The 22,128-nt window shown below is 41.3% G+C and overlaps 1 protein-coding gene across 1 annotated transcript in view; it reads left to right on the plus strand.

Moving 5' to 3' along the window:
* LOC118100127 (zinc finger protein 385C) overlaps positions 1-22,128 on the plus strand; it is a 58,354-nt gene that overhangs the window by 8,441 nt on the left and 27,785 nt on the right. Inside the window, exon 2 of the mRNA XM_035144879.2 lies at positions 15,855-16,136. Within this exon, the coding sequence (XP_035000770.2) occupies positions 15,855-16,136 (282 nt within the window). The remainder of the gene's footprint in view (positions 1-15,854; positions 16,137-22,128) is intronic.

Here is a 22,128-nt window from a genome sequence, read left to right on the forward strand (position 1 = left end):
TCACTTGACTAAAACCAGACTTTTGCAATTTCATGAAAGCTCACTGTGATGTTAAGACCTGATATTTGCTACATTTCTATAGTAAAGAAAATGCTTTGTGCACAATGTGAAGTAGCAGATTAACTTTAAGAACTGTTTGTCTTGAATTTCATCCGAGAGAAAGTTGAGCTGTCAGCCGCCACTGGAGCTTGTCTCCTAAAATACAAACACAATACAGCAGTTTATGTTTTTGCACATAAGAGTTTAAGGGGTGGTGAATTTGATGATTTATACCCTACATTTGTAATGAGAAAATAAAATATAGGTCATTAGTTTGGCCTTTGTCATCCTCTTTATTATGGTACATCTGATATTTAATTCAAAACTTGGGTAAAACCAAGAGTAATTGATGATGCAAAGGAAACGGGCAAATTCAATGTGAGTTCAATATATGTGTATCAACAATAGGTCACATGACTACTTGTATATGAAAGGGTTTATGTTTAGTGATGATGCCACAGAGAATAAAAGCAGTCTGAGGTTCACTTTCAGTTCATCGTTTAAATTTTACAGCATTTACTTTCTCCTCCATACGACGATTGTTCCCTCGAGCCCGACTGATGTATGGATTAGTTGATCAAAATCAGCAGATGTGAGACTTTTCACAGACGTGTCAGTAACTGCACATCAAACCTCAGTTACATTTCTGTTTCACAAGCGTTTGATTAAAACATCTTAGGAATCATCCCCAAATTATTTCATTGATATATATGCATCGATGGATATCTGTATTACTCCCTAATGTCAGTATCTGCATCGGCCAGGCTCTAAAATCTATTGTACGTTGCTCACCAACTATATATAACTATATATAACATAAAGTCATATACTTGCTCACAAGTTTGTTTTACACTCAGAATTACCTTAGTATTTCATTGGGACATTAGCTTATGATTAAGTTACTGGAGTAAGTGGTGTTAAAGGTGTTTCCATGATGATGGTTTTTGTTAGTTACTTTTTAAACCGAAGCAGTTTTAACCAGTTGTAATCACCTTTTATTCTAAATGACTAACTTCAACTTCAATTAAACCTCGAACACTAAAACTACTGAGGCCACAGATTACATTTACATTACGTTGATATTATTTGTTGACGGCCTTAACGACCTCACAGTCTTTTCTTTTAGTGGCCGTTAGGATTTAGATTCAGACTGATTTAACTGACTGGTTTATTTGTTGCCCATGTGCTCGTTCTTGCCCTTCCACCACGAGGAGTCAGGGAGATAATTCACTCAATTAAACCCATTTTACCTGGGGAGTAGCACCCAATTAAAAGTCTATCCAATTTAGCCTGTCGGGTTTCCAATAGGAGTCGTAGGCACAGAAAAGAACTCGGAGGACGGATGATGAGGGGAACTGGAGTGAGAATGAGCGGTGATCTTATCTGCAGTCATCTGTCAGCGCCGGGGATGATTTGCTGCAGAAAAACAGCATTGAATTTCTTCGCCGTGTGATGAGAGACCTCAGCAATTCTCACTGCAGCGGAAAGTAATTTAATCTCAGGTTTGTTAGGATAATTGCTAATGCAGGTAGTCAGGAATCAGCATAACACACAGCACGTTGAGTATGGCAAAGCTTACACACGGGAAGAAGTACTCTGTTGTTCCTGTTGTACATATGTAGGTTTTATTAGGCTTTTATTCATGGATCTTGATGAAAACAAATCTGGCACTTTAGGAAACTGATATATCTATGAGTGTGTGAAATGTGGCGACAGCTTGATTGAATTTAAGGGGAATGTATGTGCCTTTCTAGTTTTAAGGAAAAATACCATTCCACAAGGAAAAAACAAATATTCCCTGACTATGTTATCAACGATCATATAGTTCAAGTAGGCTCTCTCCATTTGCTAACCCAAGGCCATCCATGTGAGAAAGGGAAAGAAATCAAAATTAAAATCCCCATCATTACACTGGGATTTCAACGTTTTCATTATCAGCTCGACACAATATTCATCAACTGATGGGATAGACGAGGCCAAGACAAATGACATGGAACTGCACCCTGAATACATCTCTTAGTCATCCACATTAGTCATCCCTGCCCCCATGCTTCCCTCCTCCCACCTCCTGCCATCACTCCACATGGACAGCACATGCTTCGCCTCCAAGTGGAAGGATTCTCCACTTGGCATGTCATCATTTAGCATAAACATAATAAGCGTTTTGTGGTTTCGTGCCAGAAACGGTGGGACTATAAACTTGGTGCCAAAGCCCAAAAGGAAATAAACGAAAGCAGAGACAGACTGAGATTAGGTGCATTTTCTCTGTGATTGAGATGTCACGTGTGCCGGCTTCAGCTGTTTTATCAGTGTCATGCAGTTTGTGATCTGAGAGCTGTCAGGAGCATGAAGCCCGAAGGGAAAACCGTCAGAAAGTGGCTTAACCCTGCTCCGCCCAGGGCTCCATTCCAAATGTAAACATGTGTTCACACCCGTGTGTCAGTGCCAGGGCAGAGGGACAGTCCTCCTTAGATATTCAGGGTTGTTTTCTGATCCAAGGTTATTTTCAGAATTTATATCATGATGTGTAATAATGGACCCAACAACCCACTGCCTAGACAGTTTGACCTATGCCTTTGGTAAAGTTGGCATTTGGAGCAGAAGTTTGAAATCTATGTTAAAGGCGGAACAACTATTTATAAACAAGATGTATGTTGTTAATCCAGACAGCGGGTTGAGCGTGTGAAGACTGTCGGAAACTTGAAACCTTTGAATAACGACCTTTTCTCCATAAATATCACATTGAACTCTTTTAATATCGTCCCAGGAGTCAGTCCTCACCATTCGAACTCTGTCAAGTAAAGAAAAGCTCCAATAGAACAGCGGCGATTAAAACAAATAGGATGGTTTGTGTGTACTTGAACTTTGGCTTTAACTAACACTCAGTTGCATTGATTTAAAGTGTTGATTAATCAATGATATTGATTGATTTCTTTCAGTTTCTTAAATCCCAAGGTCAAGTCTTTAAATTGCTTGTTTTCTCTGAATAACTCGGCAACCCCAAAATCTTTAGCTCACTATCACAGGGGTTTTCCTGGCCGATAATAAGGCGGGGGTGGTACTTAGCAGTCAGACCGGTTGGGGGCATGTGTAGCTAAGTCAGCTTACAGTGATCATTTAGGGTCTTTTCATACATGTCAGTGTCAGCTCTGTCAGTGTCTCTATCATTCAGGCTGCACATTCTGTTGTTTTTACCCAATCTGAGTTTACACACGTGTCCGGTGACACTGTTTGCGTGTGTGTAAGTGTGTGTGTGTGTGTAAGTGTGTCTGGATGTATAACCACAGATGACCTATATCTGAATTACTGTTTGTATTATATAGCAAAAGAATTCACAAAAATCCTCTTATTCTCCAAGCAGCCACTGTGTTCATTTCCTTGTCATTATGGAAACCATAGGAGAGAATAGCTTGATTTTCACCGACGCATATTATTTTGGCATCACTGCTAATTCTCGCAATAAGCTCCCACTTGTTAAATGTATCTAAAACTATTAAAGAGAATTTAGGTCAAGTCTTATTTTGAGCATGGAAGGAGAAGGAGGATTATATCTGACTGCAGGCGGATTCAGTCTTCACCAGCCCACATGTCCCTGTCAGAGGAAGAGAGCAGGACAGTTGTCTCAACTAATCCATCACAGGAGAATGTCCCTCAAAGTGCCTGGAAAACCCTTGAAACTGAACATAATTATCTTTTAGTAGGTGGTAGGAGGACAAAGCCATTTATAAACTCACATATTGTCAAGTTTGGTCATTAAAATTATTTAGCGTAGAATAGGTTTGGTAAGCTTTCGTATATATACACGGCCTTTAGCCAATTTATGTATTTTTGGTTTTCTATCATGATCGACAAAATTCAGAATTTCATACCTCCACCAAGGAGGTTACGGTTCCACCCCTGTCTGTTGGTTGATGGTTTGTAAGTTAGCAGGATTACCTAAAACCGAAACCACAAAACCTGTTGGAAAGATGCGGTGTAGGTCAGGAAAGAACCAGTTTAATGTTTGGTGTGGATCTGAATCAGGGTGCAGGATGAAAAAAATGGTTTTGGGACTGATATTTATGAAAATCTGGATTCATTGGATATCATACTGGGACTATTGGGCCTTGGCGTACAATAAGAGAGTCCCAGTAAACTTAAATTTAAGTAAACAAATAAATGTGGGTTTCCTGGCGGTTGACTCGTTAGAAAGTTCATCATTTATCCTTTAACGAAACCAGAAGAACCTGAAGAAAACACATCATGAATAGTTTAATCCTCCTGGTTTATAACATACGAGTTCTTGGTTTGACTTCTGTACGGTCATTGCTGTTTTTCCTCTGTTTGCATGTGACTGGAAGCGCTGTTGGTGGTTCACTACATTACTGTCGTTCATGCTCGGGTCACATTTGCTTTCGTCCCCACAGCAGCTTTAGGGCTCTCCCAGATGGCCGATGACAGATGCCCACAATTGCTGTTGCCCTTGGTTGAAGTGCAGTTTCTCCCTCCAGATAAAAAAAAAATAAATGTCCTTCCAAGTTCCCCCCAATGTCCCAGTTTACCCATTCGTCACTTCTGCTCGTAGTTTACTTTCCTTATATGTTCGTGTTTTTTTTTGTGTGTCAGTAGGTCTATACCTTCTACCTTTAGTTTGCATGTAAAAATAGTTTTGAGTTCCTCTGTCCTATTTAGGGACCTCTCCTCCTGCACCAGTCTTCATTCTTTGACCTTGGCTTGATCTCATGTCCTCTGCACCCTCTGTTTTTTTCCTTTTTTTATCACAGAGCTGCTGAATGCTTACCAAGGGGTTTAGCCACAATGATGTGTCCACTCCTGTGTCCCTTTTGTCCTGTCAGTGCTATTTATTAATTCTTTGCTTTATAATATTGAAAATACGTTGCATTAAAGAATGATGAATAGTGGAGAGGAGGCGTTAGGGTTAGAGGCATAATGGGGCGACATGAAATAAATGTCCCCAGCACAACTCAAAGTGGAACAGTTCATGGTCATTGCCTTTAAACCCTTAGGCCTCCACAATGTTTCCCCCACAAGATTTTCCTTATTAACATGAAATCTCTCGTTTGTCTTTTTACAATTATTTCCAAATGGCATCAAATTAAACTTGTAGGTTCTTGAAACACACTAAGCGTCATATCTGCTTCATTGTTGTGGTCAAAGTTGACATTGTGATGGAGTCTCTTGATTTTCTGACCATAAGAAATAGAAGGAAACTTCTTGGATGGTGGAAAAATGATCTTTTTGACAATATATAACCTTTTTGCTTTGCTTTGAAAAATTGATATTTAACTAAAGAGTGAATTAACATGGTTTGGTAACAGCACTATGATGGACTTCAGTATTTCTCTGGTAAAACTTAAGTTAACCAGGACAAACTCTTCCCTGTGTATTGTCTGCCTCCATGTGACAGTGAATTCTGTCTGTCAGCCAAGCCTCCTGCTACACGACAGACTCCACCTGGAGGAAGGAGATTATATTCTGTCAGTCCTTCCTAAGCACCTGCTCACGTGTAGCACAAAACTGTCTCCGTGTGGAAGTGTCAAGGTTTTTTGCTGAAAGGAGATTAGGTGCAAGGACACAGATTTATTTTAAATAGACATGACGACTGAGTGACTTATGTTTTGATTTGTTTCTAGTTCCTTCCACCAAAGTAACGACGTTTAAGAAAACAGTGGTAACAATTAAAAAGATGCCATTTTGGAAAGTTCAATAAAAGTAATTCAATGATTAAAGGCCTGGAAATAAACTCTGTTTTCACGATGGACTTATTTTTATGAATTTGTTGTTTTGTCTACAAAGTGCCATAAAATATAGAAAAACGACGCCTTCAAATGTTTTGTTTCTGTTTTTATCTCTAGTGCAATTAAGAAAAACTGAATAAAATTAATGGACTGACTAACTGACTAATCATTGCAGCTTTAATTGATTATTATTTGCTTGTTGTAATATATCCTGCCTAAGTTAATAGTGTTTGTATAGATTTTTAAATTTTCATATCTAATTAATAATAGGTTACTAAGGTTTACATTACAGTGCACAGTTCTGCCATTAAGCCAAAGCTGCCGAGACACAACTTTCTAGCACCTTTGAAAATTAGAAACTTGGCTTTGAACGTAAAATAACACTTGTAGGTCCCTAAATTGGCCAGATATCTTTGAAAGGTTGCGCTGGTAGAGGGTCGAGGGGGCTGATGGTTGGTTTCGACGCCAACGCAAACTTAGATGATGATTCCAGAAACGCCAATGGGATCCATCATAATGCTCGACTGGTTCTGCAGAAAATCCGGGAATGAGAAACTAATCTTGTCTGTTTTACTGCAGAAAAAGTCTAAAAAAGTAATTTGCCAAATAGGATGAGCAGCTGATGAATGGCTCTTCTTTTTAGCAAATTTGGCTACAGTATCAAAAAATAAATCCAGGGTTATATGAAAAATATTCTCCTCTAGCATCGGACAGAGCACACTTGTTATTCAGCGCACACACAGCCAATCTGCTGCAGTCCTGCTTCGGGGCACGTGTTACTTCAGTGAACCAGGCTGTAGACCTTTGTGACTGCCCAGGTTTGGTACAGTTCCCAGGAAACTGAGGCACAATCCTGCAGTGGAAAGAAGCCCCGACCAACAGCAGTTACATTTATGTTATTGGTTAATCCATCATCACCAGCGACACTTCAGAGGTGCAAGTTTTGCTTCAATACTTTGAGAAGGTAGAGTGATCTGACATAATGGATGTGATAGGGGAGACGGTCCGATCAGGAACGTCCATCTCGTGAGACAGAATCAGGTCAAGAGTGGGATCGCTGCAGTGAGCAGGTTCAAACTAAAGTTGGAAGAACCAGAGAGTCTTAACGTGGAGGAGCAGAGGCCTTTTCAGAGGAATATTGAAGTCACCAGGTGGTCGGTGCGTCTATAGAGAACCACAAGGGGGAATGTGCGAAATGCCCTGGACAGTCATTCATCACTGGTTTGATTGTCCTTTTGACATGTTTTAAATTATGTTTGTAGATACTTAACAATACTCACCCGAAGAAGTGACGTGCAGGGTCGTCTGCGCCTGTGGAGCCTCACCACACATCAGAGAAGGTGACAGCTGATTGGCTGCTCCAACACTTATCTGTCCGTCACGCCACCTCACTGCGGCTGGCCAACAACCTGGAATTCAAATGCTTTTAGCCAGTGTGTTTTCAAAATGACTCAGAGTTTATTAGCTTATTGTTCTTAATGATGATCTATTGTGTGTGTGTGTGTGTGTGTGTGTGTGTGTGTGTGTGTGTGTGTGTGTGTGTGTGTGTGTGTGTGTGTGTGTGTGTGTGTGTGTGTGTGTGTGTGTGTGTGTGTGTGTGTGTGTGTGTGTGTGTGTGTGTGTGTCCTCAGATAACAGTGGTCTAATTAAAGAGCCAGCATGTCAGAAACCTTCTCTGCCTCTTTGTTAAACATGGTACCTAATCTCCTGCTACATGGAGGTGTGTGTGTCTATGTTAGTATATGTGTGTGTGTGGTAGTGTGTCTATGTTAGTGTACGTGGATGCATGTTATCTGGCGAAAGCAGCAAGGTGTCTAGAAGATGGATGCCAGACGAGAACAGACATTAGTTGGGAAACCAGCCAAGCTACCCCAGAGTGGTGGGTGGGTGGGTGTCTGTGTCTTTGTGTGTGTGTGTGCACTCACACACATGATTGTTGATTTTCACATGAATTATCAGTGCTACTGGGGCTTCACTGAGATACTGAGTTGCCAGAGTTGTTGTTTACTAGATAATCTGAGTCTGAGTCAGCATCACGTTCTGTGCCACCAGATTTCTGTCGTACGGGAAAACTCTGATCATAACCTCTCAGTATTAATAATCAGTATTTTTCTTTTTAACAAAATAAACGAACACAGGTATTCCGCCTTAATTGTTATTTATTATTGCATCTTTATTGTTTTCAGCCTTTCTGCATTATTTGATGGAGAGAGGGAGGATGACGAGCAGCAAAGCAGTGTGGGCTGAATTTAAACCCAGTCAGCCGCAGTGAGGACTCAGCCCTGCCATAGTGGTACGTGCTCTACCACATGAGCTACCAGGGCTGTCCTTTTATTTTCAATATAATCCTTGTAATAAATATAATTGGGCAAAATGACGCTTTCCCAAAAGTGAAGCCAAAGCATCTCAATTGCCCTCTGGTGGCTGGCTGCATATAGGTTATAAACCCCGCCCGCCACCTCCATGTTAGTGCCTGGGACATGGACCAAACTAAAACGTCAAAGTACATGTGAAATACATTTTTCTCATTGATATTTTAGATAGATCTTATCCAACTGATGTTTGTCCAGTACGCTTGGTTTTAATTGTCGAGTGTAAGTGTCAACAGGACCTCGCTCCTGCAGCCGTTTCCCACGATCACAGACTCTGGCTCCAAATGACGTCTTTGGCGTGTCCGTGATATTTTGCATTGTATAGTGGAATGAAATGGAGATACATGGTCCATCTTTAATCGCAGGCTACCACTGACGTTCAGAGGGTTTTCAACTGACCAGGTCAGACGTGTTTCATTATTAAAGAGTGGAGCCCTGAGTCGACTCAGAGCAAAGTAGAAGTCACTTCCTCCATCCTACATATAGTATGTGGACATATACAGTATCGTCTGTCGTTGCCCCATGTTCCCAGTACCAGATAAGAGCAAGGGAAATGTAGAGACTAAAAATATGCACCCTCTCAACAGCTCCCACTCACTTACCTAACAGAGTGAATCACCGCATTGTATGAGTGGAACATTTGCGAATGACCTTGTCATAGAGATCTGACACAACGGACACTCACGCTGTGGGATTACAGTTGTATCTATATGCTGTACACACAGTATATACAGTTTGTATTGTGTGTTTGTGTTGCGTTCGGAGGGAAACGGTGTGTGTTTTTGAACGCTGCTGTCTTGAATCGAAGCTGTGGGTTTCTGCATTTATCCATAATTGAGCTTTCCAGGTGAGTCATGCTTCTCTTTGAGCCTCTTATCAAAGAGATCTTTGTCATCTTTACTTACACATGCACAACGGAGATAAACATCAATTCACTACCAAGAAAAGTTTTTATTTTACCACTTCCTGACAAGGCAAATTATACAAGGGTTTGTAAGTTGGTTATTTAATTACTGTTATTATTGACCAATTTATTACACAAAAACCTGCCTGCTTCTCATGGCCACATACACCAACCTCTCCACTCTGTCTACTGTGCTATAGATTGTTCTAATGATCTATTTCTATGCTGATTATTCAGATTTATTTTGTAAAATGTCAGGAAAATACAAAAGATTGTAAGTTTCACATTTTGTAATTTTTCATATTCAAATGATGTGTGTCAGACCAACACCCCCAGTCCACTGTCGTATAACAACTATAAGAAATAAATAAAACATCCTCATATTGGAGAAGGTGCAACCAGAGGATGTTTTGGTATTTTTGACTGAAATGATTAATCAATTATTGAAATATTTGCAGATTAATACAAAATGATTCCTCAGGTCTTGTCCTGTGCTTCCATATCGTAGAATCCGGCTTCTTCCCCTGTTTGCCATCCCTCTAATTAACGATTCCTGCCTGCTCCCTATTACATTTTTTTTTTTTTTTGCCTCCCCTGACTGCTTCCCTGTTGTTGACCCCCTGCTGTGAATCAAGACAAAACCTTTTTCTGAGCCCACCTGCTCCACCGTTGCAGTCCTGTCTCTCACAGCACTTGGTCAAGGTTGGGGAAAAGGTCGTAGTCTTAAATCTTAAAAAGTCAAAACGCGACTTGGAACATCAGACGGCACTAGATAAACTTTTACACTTCCATACAAAACACAACAAACAAATGACTAGTATAGGACCCAGAGTTGGTTTTTGAGTTCCCATTACACAGTTGTCCATGATGCCTTCAGTCCCCAGAGCAACAACAGCAGGTTGAAATAATAACAGATTGTTTTGTATTGTTTGTTTTTCCACCTTCAGGGGAACAGACACACGTTCTGATTGTTGCTACGACCGTAGTCATGGCTAATTACTGGAACCGGCACTAACCGTGTTACAGACGTCAGCGACAAAAAAAAAAACGTTGAGCATATGTGAACCTTGCTCCATGCAGCTCACCCATTGGGCTATTGTTCTGTCATCTAGCTCCTCAATGTCACAGAGAAGAGATCAATACGTCATATGTCATCAGACCGTACTTCAGGGTTCACTCACCTCCAGCTCTCTGCTGCAGACTTCACGCTGTGTGTGCTGCGCACGTTTCTGCAGCCACCGCTCTGTGAAATGTGTCTTTTTGTCCATTTATTTCCCCTTTCCACACAAATTACAGCATAATTGAGCTGCAATTTATGTGGAAAAGGTTCAAATTAATCTTCACATGGGATGTGCAGGGTTGCCTAGCGACACGGCTGTAATTGACTGGAAGACTAAAATGAATTGTGTAGGTGCTGGTGCTTTGTGTGTGGGGCATATAGTGGTTGTAAAAACAAAACGTGAAATTATTTTCTTTTTTACATTTAGACACAGTTATTGCTTGATAAATACAGTCTATCCAGTATAAACAACAAGATTATTACTGATACTCCACCACTGCCCAGTTTTTTTCATGCCAGGCCAATCATGTAATCTGCGGCTGTCTGTTGTCGACGTAATGGAACAGTGATGACAGGTGTGGCAGCGGCGGAACTCGTCTTGGCCTCGGCGTCTGGAGCGCAGCCATGTTTGAAAGAGCACACGTCTTTGCCAAAACATCCCATTAACAGGGGCCTTTCATGTAGGTGCCGCGGACCTCGGCGCACCTCTCGACACATCTGGATTAGACCAGTTCATTCCAGGACGCCACCTCGACAGAAAGTCCACAGGTTGAGGGGAATTAATAATGAGGGGAATTGAATTTTCTCTGTTTTTTAATTCATAAAGGCCAGTCTAAAAACAGGACCTGGTTCTTTGAAACATATTCTTAGGTCGTTGCCTGTGATTAATAATAACACAGCAGGCTTTAATTGTATAGAGACAGATGGCAGATTGTACAGTTAAAGAATATTACAAAAAAACCTTACATTGCACATAGCCTTTATAGTGTAATAGATAGCCTATAATGTAGCAGGGAATTAAGTGCAGTTATATATAGAGAAGTTCCATGGTGTAACGTGTCCCCTTGAGGAAATACAGGACAATAATCCACATGCTGAGAAGTAATTTTATCATACAATTAAAGTGATTTTAAAATTGGATCGAGGTGTTTTCTTAAAAACATGTATGTCAAAATGAAAAGCTGTCCCTCAGCCTCAGAGTTCTTTTTGCAACAGTTTCACACACGTGTTCCTGGAGAACACGGCGATATTTTCAAAAAGCTCTCTGACAGCGTGTTACTCCAGATAACTCTTTTCAGACGTCGCTGTGCCAAAGCTTTTCCAGCAGCAGCCCCTCGTTTGTCAAAACTCGGCGATAAACAAGTTCGGCCTCAGACGGGAAACAACAGCACATCAAGGCAGGCGGCAAATCGCTCAGATAGGCAACTTAAAGGGAAGTGGGCGGAGCGTGTTTCCAGTTTTATCGCTGCCTGTCAACTTACTGCCCACCTGGTGCTGCTGGTGGTGGTAGCTTTTATCATTTCATGCCAGATTAGCATTAAGAAGAGCTAAATAGAAGCTTTGATGAAGAATAATCACTGAAAAAGTTACGAAACTACTGTATTTTGAAGTCAGCGATATAACTGAAACAACAGGTCAACATCTGTGGTTTTAACTTTGTTCCCCTCCGAGATTTTCTTCTCGTCAAGACACCTAATCTGTGCACTACGCACTCAGGCTGGAGGTCGTCCTGGTCCTCTCTTCATTCACAGTATGTTGGACTTCACACTGCGAGTCCCCGGATAAAGTACTGTGAAGCTGACAGGTCATTTCCATGCAGCTGTGTGAGGCCGTAAAAAAAAGATGTGGAGCACGCTGTTGGCCTGAAGTTAGAGTGATAAACAAAGACATGACACTTAAAGGCAGCTGAAAGGTTTATAGATATATAGATTTAATATCTGCTGTCTTGATTGGTCGGCTGAAGAATCATTAGTTAAAATATTTTTCGATGGCTTTTATGAGACGATCAAAAGCTAACCTCAGTATCTAGTGTTTCTTCGTTGTCCTAAGGTTTTTGGCGGTCGAGCCAACACCCGTCTCCTAGTATATGGTGTTTGTTTACGATTTCTACTTTACAGTATAAAGGGCGTCAGGTCAGAGGGAGTATATAAAGCAGCCTTTACGACTTGTGCTCTATATTCTGGCTGATGAGTGCTGGTATTTAAAGAGCTGCTGTAAAACCATACACCAGCTTTCACTACCAAGACCACACCTCTACAGATATTGTGTGTAGAGATAAAGATGCTGAGTTTCTAATGCTTGAACTTTGTATAATTCAAAATGTATGGATCCTCCAGTCAGCAAATGCATAGATATTAATACCAGTATATGTATACCTTCAAAATAAGATGTCTGAAACTCTTTGCGAAACATTACTTTGCACCTGCAGAACAAATTTACATTTGAACTATATTTATAAATAAGTGTAATGGGACTTAATGCAGCTTAATGAAATGAATGTTTATCACCAATGAAGGCAATTAACGGGTGATAATAATAATAATAACCTTATATAGAAACATATTACTTTTTCATATTGAGCCTTTAAACTCTGTGTGATAGCCTGGTATAATAAAAAGATCAACATGTTGATTGCAGATTAATGATAAATTCATGCAAAATGGTAACATTTGCCTTATTCAGTTCCATATAATCAAGAATTCTACTCAGTGTCGGTCACAGTGAAGGTAAACAGTTACAACCATGAGAGTTAATGACTCAGTGTTCGTTATCAACAACAACCTCTGATAAACCTCCCAGTATCATCATAGATTTAAAGGATCTGTGGTTAAGCTACACTTTGCAATACACCCTGTAGGGCTGATGAAAGGCTTTTAGTGTAGGTCGTAACTGAATGGACCCTCAGCTGCCGACTGCAGGTGCCACACTTCGCTCTGTTGGAGCACCAGTCACTTCAGCCATTTAGTCTGCAGCTCTGCAGCACAGGACTGGGTGCTGCTCCCAGCTGCCCACTCAGGTGCCAAACCGGCAGCGTAGCGCAGCGCTGGCCGCGGTACAGAGCGCCACCAGAAACCAAACAGCTGCTGGCTGCCGGCAACCTGTTTAAAGTTGTTTGGTAATGGGTCTGTCAGCTGCCAACTCCAGCTGACCACATAAAGATGAGTAAGGGCAGCAGGACGGATGTTTCTAGTGGGATGGAGGGTTGTGGCACCGATGTACAGTTATTCGGCGTCGTCCAACAGGAGCATCTGAACAGTGCTCAACTTGGACTAAAAGAAATTGCAATTATTATCTGTATTTGTCAGAAAACCCTTCATACCCACATACACGCATGGTATGTGAGACATGTTTATTTTATAATGTATTCATGGCTGTAAACTGTCATGACTTCATTATTTTACCCTCTTAGACATTTGTGCTATATTTGATCATAATTAGCGTGTTTATTTTTGTTTCTTGGCCAAAAACGTTCATCTTTGAGTATAAATGAACGTTCTCTTCCAAATTTTAAGAAATTTCCTGAAACAAATCACATTCAGGAGTCTGCAATGACCTTTGACCTCCATTTCATCCTTGAGTCCACTTGGAGCTTTATACCAAAATTTGAAGAAACTCCCTCACTGTGTTTCTTAGATATCACATTCACAACAATGGGACGGACTGAGGGACAACCCGACAACTTAATGCCTTCGGCTGAGACTGCTGCTGGCACGGAGGCACAAATATTAGTAAACCGACTTCTGGTGATTTTGTCTCCTTCCATCTCATCCCTGAAAAGAGGGAGCTTGTCGATGCAAACCGCTTCAAAGTGAGTGAGACGGCCCACACCTCGCTCTGACTGACCCCTGTCTCAACATCATCGCTGGTTTGATGGCAGACTTTACAGACTCAAGACTTTGGAGGCGAGAGAGAAAGTCTGAGCTGCTGCCAGACTGAACTGAGACATATTTGTACCTCAGACAGTCTGAGAGCAGCAGTGTATTTCTGCCTCTGCCCCGGGGCTTGTTTCTTTTTTTTACAGGAAAACAATCAATGTATCAGGATGAAAAATGGTTTCACTTGATGTATGGACTAGGAAGTGTATTGTGAAAATGCTTTGGTGACACACAGATATAAGAGGCAGTGAACTGGATGTACTAAAATGAAAAAAGCTTTGTAACAGCTCAAGTAGTAGCTGAAATAATATTTTGTTGAATGTGAATTTGTGTGTTTCAAGGTTTTTGTCTCTGTTGTTACAATCTTTTATTTCCTCCACCAAGGATGTTACGTTTTTATCTTATTTGTTTGGTAGTCAGCAGGATTATGTAAAAAACTACTGAACCGAGTTCCATTAAATTTTGTGGAAGGGTCCAAATAAAAAAATCCAGATCTAATAAATTTAAATGTGGTTTCGTGAGGAGACTTTTTACTTAAACGTTCAATAAAAGGTTAAGTAGTTTAAATATTTTGTGACCTGCCAGATATGTCAATTAACGATAGCCTGTTTTGCACAATTGTCTGTGTCAAACCATTTTTATAGTCAGATAAAATGAGGGCATCATTACAACCCTGTGACCCTGTAGCATTCGTGTGATTGGCTGCTACACAACGGTTGATTTCATGCCCCATTACTTCTCTGCATTTTGAAATTCAGATGAACAATTCATAGGCACGTGTGTGTTGCGGTGAAGGTTAAGACCAACACCTGGTTGTGTTGAAAATGTTCTTCTTTCCTTCACCAGCAGTCACTTGCCCACTGTTAGACTTTACCCTCAAAAATCTGTGTTGATGGGCTGCTGCTTTGAAGTCCATGTTGCTGGTCGGAGGCTGATGGATTCCAGTGAGCACATTTCCATTACACTTTCATCTCCCCACCAGACAAATTGAATTTTTATAACAGAAAAGATTTTAAAAATAATGGCTTCTGTTGGCGGCGGCGTTGATGGTGGCGGTGGTGGCGGTGGCGGCGGCGGTGGTGGTGGTGGGTACACTCAGCGAGGCGGAGGATAAAATGTGCAACACAATGAGGACTTAATTGATGCCATTATCATATGAACAGCACCAAAGCAACGAATTCGCTCAGACTTTCGGGGGTGACATTTCCACATTCACAGTGAAGCCCGTGCTGAGCTGCAGCTTGATTTATGCTGTCAGTCTGCCATAACCGCTCAGCCATTACAGGTATTAAGGCGGCGCGCTCTCACAAAGAAACATGTCTCTTTGTGTACCCCGGGAATCAGCTTTTATCGTCTGATTAACAGAGAGACGCTGGAACAAGATACTTATCTGTTGTAACGCTGTGTTGTTTGCCTGAGAGACAGACCACTCTCCTTTCAGCTAGTGGATGTTTTATTCGAGCCCCTTTTTTAATGGGATGTCAAAGATTTTCAACACATGCGTTTGGACATGTTGAAATGTGTACGTGCAGATAAAGAACGCAGTGGCCGAAGGATAAATGAGTCCAAGTGATAAGCATCTATTTGTGTAGCTTTGAATTCTCAGTTTGCTTCAGTGAGAAATTCAGCTTTACTGTAGAAATGCATATTAAATTGCAATAAAGAAAAAGAGCAGTACTTCTCTTCTGCTGCTCTGTTGCCCCCCTGTGGAGGCATCGGCAACATACACACCACACTTATAAGGGGGGGATTTATTCCTTCTATTCACATTAATTTTCAACTCTTATATTTACGTTTATTTACCCAGGTAGTCTCTTAATTAATCCTCTCTTTAATGACCTCCGTGACCTTTTTTTCTCCATCCAGATATGAAACGTCCCAAGAGCCCCGACAGTCTGGACAGCAGCCCCCCTCTCAAGAGTCAGGAGGTGCAGGAGGAGGAGGAGGAGGAAGAGGAGGAGGAGGAGGAGGAAAAGAAGGTGGGCGCAGGGTACAGGGCCAAACGGGAGCGGCGACACAGCATCAGCAGCGCCACCATGTGTCAGGTGTGCAACATACAGCTCAACTCCAGTGCCCAGGCCCAGATCCACTACAGAGGGAAGACGCACCAGAGGAGGCTGCGGCGACTTGCAAAGGCCGTCAGCACAGGTAGGGATAAACTTGATGAGAAATAAGTCTGTCAACCAGCTAAAACTCAGGAGTCTTGATCATTAAACAAATTAAATCAAGTTATATATTAAAAATCAGGTTATAGGAGATGAGGCCCCACCAGTGAGACATCATCAGGACCCATGGATCATCTCAATGGGACGGGGCAGCCTTTTATTTTTATTAATTACACCTGCACCATTCGTCTGATGACAAGTTAAACTTAAACTTCTGTATAAGCTTACATCCTGACAATGCAGCTTATTATTAGAGATGAACAAAGTGTTAGACCCTCACCAATGTAACTCATAACTTTGATATTTGCTGACCACACTACAAACTGCCTGAAAATGAGTTTAATCACCCACTCTGAACAAAAAGAGAACATCATGAAGTGCTTCAAATTGATGTTTACTGAGGGGCGGCTTTATCATCACTGCTTCTGTTATTTATTTTTTTATCCGCAGTGTTTTAATCAATTTTTCTTCATAGAATGTCTGTTTACGAGTGAAAGAAAGAGATTCTGCTGTGTGAAATTGTTTTGTCTTCAGCATGTTCATGTGCTTTAACATGGAAATGTCGAAAAATCATGGACGCTGTCACCAAAATATGTTTTATATATGTGTTTTTAGAACATTTGCATAATACTTGGATAGCTCCATCCAATATTTGCATAATAACTAAGAGCAAAGAAAAGGGACGAAAAAACCATAGGGACCTTTTGGTGACGTGCATTTTGACAGGGTCACATTAGAAGCTATTATTTATAATTGATTGTAGAATTATGTTAATTGGTTTATAAGTGATGACATCAGCTACTCTGCAAATTGTCGACCGTTTCCTCCGTGTTGTTGGTACTTGAGACGGCGTTCACGCGAATTTTGCCAGGGAACAAATTGTTCCAGATCATCCCGACAATATATGAACGCACAGTGACTCACATGCTTCTTAACATCGAGACATTTTGCATATGCAGAAGATTTTACAACCTAATGATGCATAGAAAACAAAAAGATCCTAAGTTTGGAGACGAACCAAAACAGAAAAGCTGTTTCTTCCCTTTGGCATTTATTCTGCAATTTCAGTTTTTCTTCAGGCGTATTTTACAGCTATATACACAGACAAACTGCATATGACTAAAATTACAATATATCAACTTTTACCATCCAATGAAAAATGAACTTCTGTGTCCTCCCTGAAAACGAACACATCAGACCTACGAGCTTTCAGAAACATCTGACACCTGAGGTCTTGAATATCACGAGAGGCTGTGCTCACATGGACTCTTGCAACGCAGCATCACTCTAAACAGTTCATTCAGGTGTTTATCTATTTTGACTTGAAGCTCGCTCTCTCTCTCTCTCTCTAAGTCTCCTCAGCTGTGATCTTGTAAACGTGCACACTCGAGCAGGCGTTATGTGCTCAGAATACATTTGCCGCTCCACAACCCCCCTTTCGCCGTTTCCGAGCATTTTCTGCACACCTGTTTGTACGAGAGGCCATAAATCACCTTCACTCTCCACCACCTGTCACTCCGCCGCAGTGACCAGCTTGATCAGGCAGCAAGAAAAAAAAAGCCTCTCATCAACAACCGGCCAATAAAACGACACGTTTAATGTTGATTTATGACTCTGTCCCCCTCGGTGGACTCGCCACACATATTTCCACCAGATTAGATTATTACTATATCCATTGTTTAATGTCTCCCTTATCTCGGGCCTCATTTTGTTATCGTCAGATTGTTATCGACTTCTTCTGTGTCAGATAATAGCCTGTGGGCATCATCATTCATACTTAAAAGTGCAAGGCTGATGATTTTGAACACACTTCAGTAGGAATCTGGGTCAGTGGCCGACTCTGTGGTGCAGGAACAGACACCTGTGGGAATGTTAACACTGTTCCTCCAGGTGGACGGAGGTGACTAGTGAGTGTGTGTGAGAGGAGACGTTTCTGAAATCACCTCACCAAGTGTTTTTCTAAAGTTATTTTACACTATTAAAAGTTTGTTGCATTCATATGATGTACACTAAGGCGGCACGCAGGCCTCACAGCGAGATGGTGCCTGGTTCAAATCCCAGCTTTTCTACGTGGAGTTTCCATTTTTCTCCCCGTGTTCCCATGGGTTTTTTTCCGGGTCTTCTTCCCACAGTCCACAGACGTGCAGACTGGGGTTAGGTCAACTGGAAACTGGAAATTGACCATAAGTATGGGAATTAATAGTTCCTCTATATGTTGGCCCTGTGATACACTGTTGACCCGTTCAGGGTGTTGCCCTGGCTTTGCTTTAGCTCCCCCGTGAACCTTGCAGTGTAAGCAGTATACATATATGTAATATGTTGATAATGTTATGTTAATCTTGATGAATTTTATATAAGTTTAGTTTGGTTATTGTCTAGTCTCACATTTTATTATATTATTCTAATGGTGTCCAATCTTCTTTCTGTTTTATTTTTTAGTTAAAAAAAATTTCCAGGTTCCAGTGACTCTTCAATGTGAGTGTCTGTCTGTCTGTCTGTCTGTCTGCAGGGTTTTGTTGTGTGCTGAATGATGTCAGTGTCTGACCGTGTCAAAACAAACTGAGAAAGAGTATATGTTTTTATTTTATTTTTCTAACGCGACCTCCATCTTGCTCCAGTTTGCTTGCAAGACAGCAGGAAGCGATTTGTTCTCTCAGATGAAACTCTGCCCAAATTTCTCTGAAACAAGGATTCTGCTGCAAACAAAGACATGTAGATATATTTGGACACAAGAAATTAACACCACCGCAACTATTTAAAATGTAGTTTTTGCAAAAAAAAGACGTCCAAATATTAGCTCTGCGTCGACATCATCATCGCTGTACACCCTCGACCTCCTGCAGGCCACAATGTCAAAGCCATCTCATCCACTAATTGATAGTTAAGATGGGACTGGCTTATTGGCAGCGAGTGTCGGTCCCTCGGGGGAAACGGCCTCTCATTTCCCCACACACGCCGGACACAGAGCGATTTTAACACCTGCCTTGTTTGAACCGGTTAAATGAACCATACAGGATTTGACCCATTTTGTTTGGGTCGTTGTGAACCTGACAATAGCTCAGACAAATTGAGCAGCAGAGCAAACAACTGGCCTGGACTTAAATTAGCCGTGCATTGGTTTATTTGGTGAAAAAATGCAACATGACCATAGACAGGACATAGAAAAAATTGCTTGTAAATTCTAATTTGAAGATTCTTCTGCCATATTCATGCTTCCAAATAAAACATTTTCAGTCCTCGAACGGTGTCTCACTAACTGGTTTCTCAGCGAGCCATTTTCCCGGTCGTCTATTTCACAGTGGAGAGGAGGAAAGGAGGACGAGCCAAGTCAATTAAGGTGACTGTTAATATAATGCAGACTGTGCTGCAGTGACACCAGCCTAATAATACCGGTTCCCTTCTCACAGCTGAACTAACTTTCCCTTTTATTTAGCTGCATGAAGTGATTGCTCAAATGAAAGTATATACGGTGGCTCTTCTGAAAAGAGAACGGGAGAAAAGCCCTTTGCACCTCCTGCTCTCCGCACTAAGCGTCAGGACCACGGTACTGTTCAGTTCAGGGGTTGCGCTTTTTCTCGTTTTCTGTAAATCGGTGACATGAAGCCAGATCCAGTGATTTATTTTCTCTGTCTTTAATATTCTCAACATTTTTATTGATTTCTCCGGGAATAATTCAGGGATTTACATTTTAAAATGAGACATATTTATGGGGACTGATATTTATGAATCTGCAATTTGTGGATCTACAGAATTTGATTGTGGTCTCATGAGGAGACACTGCGGGCCTGGCGCTCTCCTTTATCTTCCATCATGTCCATTTCCTTTTGGAGAAACCACAACTGTCACTGGTTTGGTCATTGATAGATGGACAGATTATTCATCCTGTCGAAGACTAATAATGTGTCTTGGTATGTTCACTTCATATTTGCAGTTGTATGTGCCTGACATGGAGCAACAGTGAGGGAAATGAGATTTGTCTTCCCTATACAGCTTTTTCTTTCCAGGCTTGGTAAAAAAAATTCAGGGGCTACTTTGCACAGTTAACACCACAGATGTTGGTGCAGTCGCTCTGCCAAGAGGTGGATTAAATGACATAATTTAATCCACCTCCGGTTAAAAGTGTAACGTGACTGTACTCTGACTCGTCTTTGATTTGATTTTTCAAAGTTAGACTGCTCATACATCGGAAGTCAGAGAGTTGACCTACATTTCCTGTACCGTTTATAACAATTTCCTCTTTGAAAGAGAAAATTAAGCCTTTTTCTTCCTACTCAAACGCTTCCCCCTCACAAATGGAAAATCTCTTGAATCTCCTGTTTACCAACATACTGTAGATGCATAGTTCCACAAAAAAAGCACCTGCAGGCGGAAATACAGTATATTATTGTGTGAGCTGCAAAATAGGACATTTATCAGCTGGAGTTTGGTGCTTTCTTGACCTCGTTTCATTTGCTGTGACAGAGGCTGCAGAGAAAAAGCAGCGATTTTTAAGATGTCACTCGATCTGTCATCAAGGATACGTCTGCACAGTGTGAAGTCCTGCAGAGAGAAAGAGCGTAATCTGGAGATGCAGACACTGGGGGGAAGGGAGGGGATGGTGGCTGGTTCTCCATTTCCAAATTTGTAATACTTCGTGGCTGCCAGGACTACAGCACCTAAATCCTGATCACCTTAAAGCAGGCGCCTGTTGTACAGTATTCCCAATGGCTGTGTCATCTAAACAGGTCACAGATTACTCAGGGAGCTGTACCTGGATCTTAGACTCGAGTGAAACCAGTAGAGTTCCTGCTCAGTGTTCTAGATGACAGTGCGTTGGGGTTGTTTGTGAGTCATTACCCTGCATGTGAAGCAGAGTCACGTGGCCTGAGCAGTCGGTGAATGTATCTGAAGCCTTGAAAATGAACTCGAACAATGCTGGATTTATCTCGACTGGATTTTTTAAAATTGTATGTTTTTAGATGAAATAATGATTTTATAGTTGCATTCGTATCTGAAGTGTTGCTATATGCAAAGCTCTGCAGGGAGTGGACTTTGCAGAAACAGGCTTTTAAAATAATTTCCCTCTCGGTTTCTTTACTCTCTCAGTCTGTGATTTTCATAAGTAACTGTCATGTATTTACATGCAGAGTCTATGTTGGTGAATAGAGGTTCGCACAGCCAATGCTCAGTAGATCTGCAGCCAGATGACCGATGTGCTCGAGGCCAACTCCCTGCTCTTTCATTTGAATGCAGCAGCCGGAAATCAAGTGTAAAACTGTCAGGGTTCGTCAGTGTTGTGCTTCCACACCACACTTATTCAAGTGGACAAGGAGCCAGCTAGGAGCACACAGGGCAGACACAAGCCGTGAAACAGTGTGTGTGTGTGTGCGTGCATCTCCACAACACTTGTGACATTTAAGGCCTGGTTTTTCTATAGAGACTGAGAATAATTGTGTTTATTTGAAGTGATTATAGTGACTGTGGAGTGAATAACAATGCACCGAAGGCCTGGCCCCTCCCGTCGGCGGCGTTCAAGCCTCCGTGTTGCCTCCACAAATCAAAACCAATGTGCATCTGGAGCGAGTCAAGTTTTCAGATGCAGTTAAAATCGTCCTCTTCAAAAACTAAAAGCACAGCTGCCCATTTTGAAGCAAATGTCTCATGCAAATGTGAAATGACCTGAAAGCTGTAACAAGCTGCAAGAAATATAGATCATTTAAAGTAAAATTAATGTATTTATCCATGCTAAACTTAAATGATACTTATTGTATATTTATACCTTATACCTACTGTCACATTTCTGTTGAGTAGTTTTATTTTTTTGTATTTTTTGCATAGTTCCCTTCCATGTTTACCATCTTGCAGTCTTCTCTTCTTTCCCGTCTGTGTTGGCGTTTTGCTGCGTTTCCTGGCACAGTGACGCCACCTGTTGATCAGCCGACTAGTGTGAAACCATTGGCAGGAGTATGTGTTGCATCACCTGCAGACTCATAAAA

This window comes from Hippoglossus stenolepis, chromosome 21, assembly GCF_022539355.2.
Source record: "Hippoglossus stenolepis isolate QCI-W04-F060 chromosome 21, HSTE1.2, whole genome shotgun sequence".
NCBI classification, from domain to species: Eukaryota; Metazoa; Chordata; class Actinopteri; order Pleuronectiformes; family Pleuronectidae; genus Hippoglossus; species Hippoglossus stenolepis.